General features: G+C 33.3%; 1 protein-coding gene across 8 annotated transcripts in view; it reads right to left on the bottom strand.

Annotated features, from left to right (window-relative positions):
• LOC110833034 (inactive tyrosine-protein kinase transmembrane receptor ROR1) overlaps positions 1-12,560 on the bottom strand; it is a 227,107-nt gene that overhangs the window by 102,265 nt on the left and 112,282 nt on the right. For 4 of the 8 annotated variants that reach the window (XR_015536738.1, XR_015536743.1, XR_015536737.1 and 1 more), the window contains exon 2: positions 4,627-4,858. The exons of the other annotated variants lie outside the window; for them this stretch is intronic. Coding sequence is in view for 1 of the 4 variants with exons in the window: in XM_087354678.1 (XP_087210804.1) it covers positions 4,627-4,759 (133 nt within the window). In the remaining 3 variants the exon portion in view is untranslated. The remainder of the gene's footprint in view (positions 1-4,626; positions 4,859-12,560) is intronic. 8 annotated transcript variants of the gene reach the window in all.

The following is a 12,560-nucleotide window of genomic DNA, read 5'->3' on the forward strand; positions in this document are numbered from 1 at the left end:
GAATTAAAGCTATACCGTAGTCTACATAAAATATTTATGTTATTCATTTGTTAAAGAAAGTACCCACTTTCACGCGGAAAGAAAGTCAACAAGGAGTTTACTTAAGGCTGTTCCTGGACAACATCCAACTTCGAACATATTATTTGCATTTAGAATTTTAGCTTTACTGTGCCGCATACATAAGATAACCATAAAACTGAGAAAAATGTGATGTCTCGTACATAAACCATTTGCGACATAACACACCTAATTTCTATCGACCTTTTATATACTTAAGATAGTATAATTGCGTCATATTATGAATCAAATATTAAATTAATTATTTGGTTTTGTCCGTCTAATCACAATTATATTTAAAATTTAAAATTTACAAATAAGATAATTAAATTATCATTTTATGTTCCACATCGAATAACATGTTCCAAATGTAAATCGATTATTCGATGTGGAACATAAAATGATAATTTAATTATCTTATTTGTAAATTTTAAATTTTAAATATAATTGTGATTAGACGGACAAAACCGAATAATTAATTTAATAACTTTTATATACTCCCTTCTTATTCTTCTGCAACTTTCACGGACAAGACCAAGGTCACATGACCTGTTTCAACGCACAATAAACAATAAAGATATTAATCCTTTCAGACATTTTGTAAGACTTCTCGTGTAGCGGGTCGGCCTAACCTAACTCCTGTACCTATACAAAGTGACACAACGCGGACAAAACTCCATGCCTCGAGTGGGATTCGATCCCAGTGTTGATATTATTTTATTTCCTAAATGAATTTAAGATTGTGGTGTCAACAAGTTGCTTTCTCTTTTAAAAAAAAAATTAACGTACAAACTTTTCAATTCCATTTATCAGTAATACCAATATCGAGTAATTGTAAACCCCTGAGGTGGGTGTTGACAATGGCGTCAGGTTTCTGAACTATATTAAGAAAAATGAATTAAATAACACTTATTTAAATATTTCTCTGTGCAATTAAGAAGCGTGGGAGACGATGTAATTAAACTTTACATAAATCGTATCCATGAGATGATAAATTTGCGTCATATTGTGATAAATATATATTTCTTTAAATCTTGTCAGATATAAGATATTGTAGGTGCGTCATATTGTGATTTTATTTAAAAATAGTATTAAAATATATTAAAATTGTCCGTCAATCACAATAAAGTAATATAAGATAATTAAATGGAGAATGTTCCATATGTAAATCGAGTACTCGATACGGAACAAAGGATAATATTTTAACCATTTAATTATCTTATATTACTTTATTGTGATTGACGGACAATTTTAATATATTTTAATACTATTTTTAAATCTTGTCAGTCTAATCACAATAAAATTCCTATTAAATATCGAACATTCCGATAGAGAACATCATTTTAATATATTTTAAATATTTAAATTTTAATTATGGTAATATTTTAATATTTAATAGGAATTTTACTGTGATTAGACTGACAATATTTAAACAAATATAAATCGTATCGCATATTACTTGCAATTAAAGGAATGGGGGAATAGATAAATAGGGCTTCTATGCTTCCGTACCTCGGGATTTGAGTAGGAACATACAAAGCTTCCTCGAAATTCAAATTAAAGAAGATGTATTACATTTATTGTGTTTTCCAGGTTACCAACATCGGAAGAATAATGTCTGACGACGAGAGTGACATCTGCAGAATGCCAGTCAAACCTTCCCTTATCACGACAGTAGATTGTATATTGTTTGTCCTGACAAAAGAAGGTAGAATGGGGGAGGGGACACACAGAGAGAGAGAGAGAGAAGACAGGACATCAGAAATGATGATGAAATGGCTGACATTCTGTTGTCATAGTTACCCAAAGCATTCACTAATGAGGCTAGACGGTAATGACGCTAGGAAGGACTAAAATTTCCCTATTCTTCCCATAACAATTCCCGAAATAGACGCTCTTTAACGTGAAATGCCACGCTAACGGCACAACGAAAACATGAAATTTCGTAATGAAATGGTTTATTTCTATGGCGTTCAAAAATAATCGCTGTAAGCTTTCAATTAATTACTTCACATTTCATATGATCCTTTCCCCTCCATGATTTATCGGCCCAATGTTTCACGCCTTCTGAAATTTCTCAATATAACAGGTTGAAAAACATAATTTTCTTGAGAACGCTGCACGGAGCTTGTAGTGGCAACTTGGGGCTTAGGAAAAATCTCATCAATTGCTTAAACACAGCCGAAGACCACGAAATCTATTCCAAGATGGCCCCTGAAGTCGAAGCTCGATTAAATAACATTTAAAAATTCGATTCTTATCTCAGAAAAAATATATAAAAAGATAAAATACAAATACATTCTTCAAATAACAGCTGTTTTTTCTCTTGGAATTACACAAATATCATAGATTCACTGTTAGTTACAGAGTTTGGTAAAATCAAAATTTAGTGTTACATTTATTTACCACTAGGTTTAAATGTTTATAGTACGTCACAAGTGTTTCTTTAGTGTTTAGCCACAATCAATATTAAATATCATAAACAACTTCTAAAGTTTGTACATAATACTGTTTCATAATACACGATAATGTAATGAGACGAGTCAGAATGTTATCTGGCCCACGTAAATATTTCTTTCTAGTAATGGGTGAGATTGTATTTAAGAAAGGCGGTTAACCTCGAGAAGAAATCGAAATTCACAACTACAACGTCCCGTCCACTTGTACTTATGAGCAAATGTCTTATTGAAGATATTTAACAGCGGTATAAATTTTTTTAATTTCAACTCAGTTTCAGCACAATTACATATCCTGAAATACTGAAATTATCATTTAAGTTTAAAAGAAAATAGAAACAAAATTTTCCATAATGAACACAACCTCCCTCGTCCTTCTCTGCAAAACACACGTCTAACAGATAAAAATGCTTTGAATTTCTGGTGTTAAAACGCCATTATATTTTATTGTTGCTTAGTTCCTAGAAAGTCGAGCATTAGAGGTGGCCATGCATACAAATATCCAACACCATCTATAACAAGCATTCTAAATCGAATGTTATAACTTATTCAAGTCTCCTTTGCTCACTGTCTTTTAAAAGGCGCGCTGATGGTCGAATCGCATGGCTAGAGACTATAACACTTAGTACTGGGAGCTCGTTCTTTGTAGCCTAATTTCTCTTTAACAGATGGCACACAATGCAAGCAAAAATCGACCATAATGGACGCCGCTTTAAGACTCGTTTTCTTCACAGCACAAAATAATACCCTCACACAAAAGCAAACTATCATTTATCAATCTTGAAGAAGAATGTTCATTTACAAAAAAAATTAGGGGTTTTAAACAATGAATGAGCATTTATGTTTGAAACACGTCGACGTTTCTCAGAGGCTTCCTATTGGGTACTTGGTCCATTACGCTGGTATGTTAACAAGTTCCAGCAAAGAGAATACAGAAAATGTAAAATAAAATAAAGACGGGAGACTCGGAAATCAGCAAACGGAAGAGGGGAGGAAGAACAACGAGTGCTGAGGGGGGGGGGGAATGGGCGCTGGGGGGAGGGGGGAGATCTGTGGTAAACAATACGGAGAATTTAAAAGGCAAAATTTACTGTATTATTACGAAGAAGTTTTTGTTTTAGAAAAGAAAAAAATATTTGCAACAATATAACTTCTCCGGAAACCTGTATAAGCAGAGACAGAAATGGAAAAAGATTTTCTTTTAGTGTTCTGTCTGACGACAGGTCCATATGAACAGGATCCTTCCATCCTTTTCTCGGACTGGGACCTGTTCACATACGTTCTTGGCAGATGATCCAGAAGTGGTTTGCCATTGCCTTCTTCTGTGTGTAAATGGAGTAATTGTTGGGATGCCACGGAGGAAAACTCCGTGTTGCCTATACCATGGCCTTGCCCAACACAAGTTATAAATTCGGGCACCGCCGGGAATCGAACCCGAGGCCCCAGGATTACAAGGCCAGCGTTCTAACTGCTAGACCACCTCATCTTATTATTATTCAGTGTTCTGTATGACGACAGGTCCATATGAACATGATCCTTCCATCCTTTTCTCGGACTGGGACCTGTTCATATACGTTCTTGGCAGATGATCCAGAAGTGGTTTGCCATTGCCTTCTTCTGTGTGTGAATGGAGTAATTGTTGGGATGCCACGCAGGAAAACTCCGTGTTGCCCAGACCACGGCCTTGCCCAACACAAGTTATAAATTCGGGCACCGCCGGGAATCGAACCCGAGACCCCCAGGATTACAAGGCCACTAATTACTGATCAGGAGTGCCAACAACTCGACAAAGTTCGGAGACAAGTCAAACTAATCGTAATAATAAACCTGTAAAAGTAAAGTAAAATTCCCATAAATTGGGTGAAACTTTTCATTGAGTCATGCAGGGCACCCAAACATTATTGATAGGAATTATCTATGTCCCAAATGTTTCCCTTACAAGCTTCAAAATACTGCAGTAACATCGAGTAAGGTGATGACGTAACATGCTAACCTAACCTAACCTAACCTAACATACAAGCGCACGTTATAACATCTTGATTAGCTAATGTTTTCCAGCATAATTTCACACTTTTGTTTTGCTGATGCAAACATTTATTTATCACTTACTCACCTTTCTCGTCGATGATGGGGACTCCACCGAACACCTGAGGAGAAGCTGGAACTGCATTTGTAATTAGCAGCAGCACCACTAGCGCCCCAAGTGGTAGCTTGTGGCCACAATTCATATATCTCACGTCACTCATTCTGCAGCTAACGGCTCGTCTCTATGATATCGACTTCTTCCAGGTCGATAACATTGGGAATCGATATATCGCACATCATGGTTCGGCTAATCAGTCTTCCTAATGGGATATCGACAGAAAAAATGGTTCAGTTCATCAGGTTAAGGGGGCAGGATGTCTAATAAATTAATAGGAAATTCATTGGCTTGCAGAAGAGTATTGATTACTGTACTAGAAAGGTTCTAAACATTCTGATAAAATAAAAACCTAAATAAAATATGAAGCAAACTGAATTACTGAATACGGATACAATATTAAAATAATGTTTTTCTGTAAGCAAAGAAACATAAGCGACTTGCAGATTTCTTCAAAGTTCCACATCATGGAGATTTTACTTCCAGGATGCTTACATTTCAAAAATTACACTCCATGTGACGTTTTATCTTTGTTTTATATTAAGAAAGTAGTTTAAAGCACGTAGAATATTAATGGAAAATCTCATTAACTACATAAATTATAATATTATAAAGATGGCTTTCTACTGGGTTACTAAGCCGCGTAATCTGGTAGAAACTTAACGACGTTTCAGATGTACCTTCTGCCTCCATCATCAGGGCGATAATGGCCTGCTAATGGATGCACAAAATATATCTGAGAGGTCAGAAAACTTTTACCAGACTACACGAAATATTTTATATTCTTACAGATTCAGTAAATGATAACGTTCAGCATCACACGCCTAAACCAAGGTATACAAAGGTGATAATAATCTTATATAAGAGACCATTACATCCACAGCCTACGTACACAGACTGACCGTGACATTTTTAACAGTTACGTAGGTTTAGAGTGGAAGGCAAACAAGGACCTTTATGTCGCCTTCGAAGGTCATTCTATACAAGTTTTTATGTTAACATTTTCAAATGACAGGAGATTCCGCAAAATCCTATATACAATATTTTTCATTTAATTCAAATTTTGAACACCAAAGAATGTGACCAAGTAAATTTTATAATATTTACAATTGTAGAACGTACAGAGATCGTCTGATGCATTAAACGATTGACAAGCAAGACGGAAGTAGATTAATAAACATCAGCAATTGCTAATTAATAATGATTTAAAAACATTAAGATAAAAATCGACAATTTCCTTGAAACTTTTTATATTCTAAATGGCGCCAGTGTTTTTCCGCGTCACGTGTCGAACACCAACCACAATGGCATTAATGACGTCAGAGCAAATACCAAAACTATTTCATTTACAACGGTAAACTTTTATATTCATTTTACTTAAAGTCGGATAATTATTTTTTTACATACAGATGAACAACGATATACAGTTATACAAAACTATTAAGAAACAAAGGTTCGTTCCTTTAAACCATAAACCCTATTAATAAAACCGGAATTTCAAGAACTCTTGAAGATACGATCTTCGCAAACTGCATCATAGGCGGACTGCTACAGACTGCAAGTAGAAACACGACTAGTCTTGGTACAGAAAACACAACAACAGGCAGACAAGAGCCACAGTCCTTTCTGAACACGACATAAAAATAAAGGTTTTATGGCTTTCCTTGTATATCAAACCATTTACATGCTGAAATAACATAAAAGTTTGTTTTTATAATTTTTACAATTCCTGTACTTGAAGTGATATGTTTGACGGTTGCTGACAAAGCTTTAGACATCTTGAGAGGATATTATTAGATCTTTGTTCAAGTAATTTTGAACTGTTGACTCAACGCATGGAATCGTTTGCTGCTATCTTATGTTTCGTCATTTCTATTTCGAAGTATCCGGGGTGACTGTCACTGGAAAGAAACAATCTATTCCGGTTAACAATTCTTATAGTTTACTCCTGACAAACTACGGAATAATTATTAACTTCAAATAAACCACAGCAATTTCACTTCAACATCAGTCTGATTCGTCATTAATTTTCATCTTACCAATCTGAAACCGAAGCTCGTCTAATATTATTTAAGAATTCAGTCCGTACCTCAAAGAAAACACAAAATTTCACCATTACAAAGATCAAATGTTTAACGCTGATTAAGGAAATGATCGCTGTTTACAGTGAGAAACATGCGAAACCCACAAATTCAAAACAAAGTCAATAACCCTTAAAGTAGCTGGTACATATAGTTACCAATAAGCTCTAAAGGGCTACACGACAGGCCTAGTAGCCGAAGGTCACCGAATCTGTACCTCCATCTGTAGGCATTGCTCCTAAGTAAAATAATGTTTTACGAACTGTAATTTTTAATGTTCTTCACGATTATAGTCGCTATGCCAATACCAATATTATTCAGGGTCTATATGTTGTTAAAACCACCACGTTCCAGATGTTGATCCTATTTCCGCCTTCAGGTGAAAGGAGGATAAATTCTAATTATGTTTCGAACTTTAATCTAACTAGTCTCGAACCCAGACCTGGCCGCAGTCCAGATATGACAGTCTCGACTAAGGGGCCTAATAGATTATAATTTTGTTCCCCCTTTCACCTGATGATGGAAGTAAAATCAATTTCCGAAACGCTGTGGTCTTAATAACAACTAGACGACGGACAAAGTCGAATAGAAAAAAAATATATACAGATAGAAGTTAGTGATAAACATGGCCGAAACATATTCTGGATAATAATAAGTGTTCAAAAGTGAAAAGAAAAATGTGTTTGTTTGTTTGTTTGTTTCTCATTGTGTCCATTGAAATTAAAGTGAACGGAGATAAATGAACGCTAATTAGAATCATGCTTCACGCTATGTTACTTCGATGTTACTGCATTACTTGCATTAGACTGATTTAACTTTGTTACATTTCAGTCCGACTACAACGAATAAATTATTAATTACTTTCTTTTCAGTCGTTGATTTTAATCACAAATCTTCGATGGAAACAAAAGTAATGTATTCTATTTTGTTTTCCTTCTTCATAGTACCTTACTTTCGTATTTATTCGACTAATGTTTGCGTTAAAAATATATAATACAAAAACATTTAAATTATACACTACTAAGAAAATTAGACGTATTATTCCAAACAGTACCAAAAACACCACAAATTTCATTGTCATTATACAGTAATTTCATAATAACAACAAACGGAGCGATTAACCACTCACAGCTTGACTGTATTAATTAGTTGATATAATTGCGTCATATTGTGAATTAAAATTTAATTATTCGTGTTTTTTCCCCGTCTAATCACAATTGTATATAAATAAAATTTATACATAAGATATTAAAATATCATTTATATATTTGGTACATCTTTTTACTACATGTTTCGGTTACATTGAACCATAATTAAGTTTTAGTTTATAAGATTATAATTTTTAACTTTTAACTTTACACCTGAAGATGGTTCAATGTAACCGAAACATGTAGTAAAAAGATGTACCAAATATGTAAATGATATTTTAATATCTTATGTATAAATTTTATTTATATACAATTGTGATTAGACGGGGAAAAAACACGAATAATTAAATTGTATTAATTAGATTAACAACTTCCAAGACAATTATGATATTTTACCTAACACAATTTTTCTGATGCAAACATTACCATTTAACTACACTCCTTAAATTCATTAAAACATTACAAATTTTGAATAAAAATTTACTTGGATATTATCCATCGTCTAGTAATAAAACGTAAAAAACGTAAAACGACGTTTCGGAGATGGGGCTCTATCTCCGTCTTCAGGTTCCTACTCAGTTGGGCCCACTAGATAGAGCTAATCCCCATCTCCGAAACGTCGTTTTACGTTTTTTACGTTTTATTACTAGACGATGGATAATATCCAAGTAAATTTTTATTCAATTGACTCTTCACCATCGTCAAGAAGTTTTAGATTTGATTACAAATTTTACCGAGAAGCTAAATTGAAATGTAAAAAATTAAGTGAATCGATAAAATGTTAATAAATATACACCTATTTATTGGTTTCACTTTCACTAGCAAAACATTAACACCATTAGACGAGCTGTATGGAATGTCAAAGGTTACGTTCATTGGGAGAATGCTAGGGTGAAGTCACATGTGCGTACGAACATTATAACTTAACACTGGCCTAACACAAATTATGACTTAAAAATTCTGGAATCACTAGGATAACATAGCATGAAAAATATCCAATATACTAAACTGAGTGCATCGCATTGTAGAAATATGAGTAGATTATGGTAAATCTATGTGTATATTTACTGTCCTTCAGCAGCTGTAAGACAACCTCATATATGGCTTAAGAGCTGGCAACTATCCAATTTTGAAGCCACTACGTATCAGTTTATTGCGTCTGCAGATCTAAAAATTACGCAATCATTATTTATTCAATAATAAAATTACTTTTGTAGTTTAAATGCGTCATGTTTGTGCTTAATTCAGTAGTATATTTATTTATTTCCGTCAGTACACAAACTTAGTTGTTAAAATTGGTGTTATTTAATAAAATAAAATAAAATAAAATAATGTGCGCTAAAATTGTAACATCGTAATAGCGATTATAAGCGCCAAATTTTAAAGTTTTAGCTTTAATAACACCAATTTTAACAACTAAGTTTGTGTACTGCCGGAAATAAATAAATATACTACTGAATAAAATTACTGACATTTTATGATAAAAATAATGGTAACATTTTGATCGATTGAAATATTAATCGATTCATTTTATGTGTATATAAGTGGGATAATCAATATTAGCACACGGATAGCTACAAACTAGCAAAAGTATCAATTCTACACCCGACTCCTTCCTGAAATAAACTGAAAACATTAAAAATTATTATTTTTATGTTATGTTCGCACAGAGAATAATTACGAAAATAGACTGTACATCGCGGAATTTAGTATCTGTGCATGTAGTGAGCGTTCAAAGATTCATAATAATATTAATCGGGTACCAGAGGACAACCTTCAATCTTGCATTAAATAGCACTGATTTTAACAAGATCGTGCAAGAGACGTAGATAATAACATATTCACGGGAAAGAAGTTGACATTTTCTTTTAGTCTGAAAGTCATAGCATAGATTAGCAATAATATTAAAATGTAATATAATGTATCATATGCACTGTTTCGAAGGTATTGGTCATGATTTTGTCAGTTTACAACCTACTTGTTTGCCTTTATAATTTAAGAGAACAATAAAAAATGTCAATGTAATTGATCTCTGGAGTCAAACCTCTGATTATCTGTATCCCCACTTCACCGTCTATAATCATTGTAACATTCATCACGACTTCCGTTAAGTCTCGCACGGAAAGGAGAATAGAAATCAAAGAAAATAAAAAGAAAGACCTAGCAGTACGTGACAGTAATATCACACTGCAACGAAGTCTATTCTCAATATAATGTCTGCTATTATTATGCATTACTCAAAAACATACATCAATTTTGCCATTGCCACCTAAGAATTACGATTCGAACCCTGGATCTACCAATGCATAGATAAAATGGAAGATATCTTTCCACCTGGTAGACAGGCAATTGTTTAACATGACTTATATTGATAGCTGTAGAAACAAATACAAGCAGATACAAAGAAAAAAAAACCTTTCTGTACAGTCGTGCGCAACACATTATACACTACGCTAACTCAACTGAAAAATGGTTTGGTTACCCTGCCCCTATTATTTAGCCTACCCAACATGCATGTTTCGTATTATGCACCAAACCTGGTTCTATGCCAGTCCAATTTAAGATTTTATTTATTATTTATTTAGTGTTCTGTCTAACGACAGGTCCATATGAACAGGATCCTTCCATCCTTTTCTCTTCTCGGACTGGGACCTGTTCATATACGTTCTTGGCAGATGATCCAGAAGTGGTTTGCCATTGCCTTCTTCTGTGTGTGAATGGAGTAAAAAAGTCCCGCTAGTTTCCCATTCTTAATAAAGGGTGACACAGATATTAAGATCAATAACTCTATGACTAAGATGGTAAAGTTGCGTCATATTGTGATATAATAAGTATATATATTAAATCTTGTCCGTCTAATCACAATAATTCTTATTAAATATTAAAATATTACAATAATTAACATTTCAACATTTAAAATATTTAAAACATTTAAAATATCAAATGATGTTCTTTATCGAAATATTCGATTTACATTAGACCATCATTTTTCATGTTTCACATGTTTTTCATGGTCTAATGTAAATCGAATATTTCGATAAAGAACATCATTTGATATTTTAAATATTTTAAAATGTTAATTATTGTAATATTTTAATATTTAATAAGAATTTATTGTGATTAGACGGACAAGATTTAATATATACTTAACTGTAGTAAATTAATTAAGAACTATTACGTACGTCTGCATTTCTGTAAGACTCCATATCGAAACACGTAGATACAAAAGTCATGTTATATAACGCGTACAAGATTATAATTACGTATTACAACATATTTTGAAAGTGTTCACTCTACTCTGTTAAAGAGATACCTCAACCAGTTTCAACACATTCGCAGAAACATTGCCAAGATGTTGACTAACACGTCAAAAAATATGGGAGACTTTAATTTGGCAGGGCGCCATTATAAGAAATGCGCCTGATATGTCAGTTTACCTGCTTCACACGACTCAATTCGGAAATAATGTTCAATAATAAACGGCTTGATTCTTGTTAAAACGACCTATTAAATAGAAACATACGAAGAAACTACGTCAAACTATCAAACCACTAACTTGGAGCGACAGGAATACACTACACTACAAACCGATATTTCCCTAAACACAGCCAAAGAAGTATTTGTGTTTAAACTCCGGGTGGCGTACTTTTGAGACAACTGTTAGCGTGCGTTCAGACGTAGAAATGAACTTACTAAGTTATATTTACCGTCCTTAACATCGACGTACATAGGTACGTATGAGAACAATTCCGAAATCCAGGACAGATAATTCCGTACTTTTAAAAGCTTAAAATAAATCCTTCTTACAAATTATTAATACAGATTAAATTTATCACAAATTCAAACGGTTCACCAGTCACAGCCACGAAGTTAAAAAATATTTACGTCTTTACAAAGCTGTTTTCCCCAGTTACAATAAAATAATCTTAACTAAACCATTTTAATTCTGAAACAATTTTGTTGTATTTTGAAAAATGGCTGTCTTGTAGGTAGTAGCTTTGCGTCATCAGGGCGATCCGCTCTGATGATGGACGTTTCAAATGCTTTAAGTGACTTGGAAATAATGTCCTGCTACTGCTTTCGACATAAAACTGTTCTATTATGGATAATCTAAGAAAAATAACGAAAAAAAACAAAACAAAGGAGATAGTGTCCTATACAAATCCTGATAGCGACCTTGTTCAAGTATCAACACAGGTCCCAGCAGATAAACTTTGTAAGATTTACACAAACAGTTGTCAAGAGATCTATAAAGAACTGTAATATTGTTATGTAAACGTGTCATTAAAATAAAAATACAGTTTGCTGGGCTGTGTTCTTATCAGCAACGAAACTACATAGACATTATTTCACACTACACTATACTAAAAACACCCTCCATTTGTTCCCCTGTGATAAACCAAGTTTCACACCCATTTACATAAATTATAATCCTATTTTCAGTAATAAAAATAATATTTCTTGTCCAAAAACAGATTAAAACACATTATTTTGATGTCCGTTACTGACGTTGTATAATGTTTGATATTTCAATGCATATTCTTGCTATATTAATACTGTGCAAGTGTAAGAACCATACAAAACCTCACTTCCTTTTTAAAAAAAATCACCTCCTAAAATTTTATGAAAACAAAAACAGGTCATTGTGCGTAATTTGAAAGGAGGACATACAGAATGT

The sequence above is a fragment of the Zootermopsis nevadensis genome, unplaced genomic scaffold (genome assembly GCF_977971745.1).
Source record: "Zootermopsis nevadensis isolate Lab colony 2312 unplaced genomic scaffold, Znev_1.0 Znev_ptg000023l, whole genome shotgun sequence".
NCBI lineage: Eukaryota > Metazoa > Arthropoda > Insecta > Blattodea > Termopsidae > Zootermopsis > Zootermopsis nevadensis.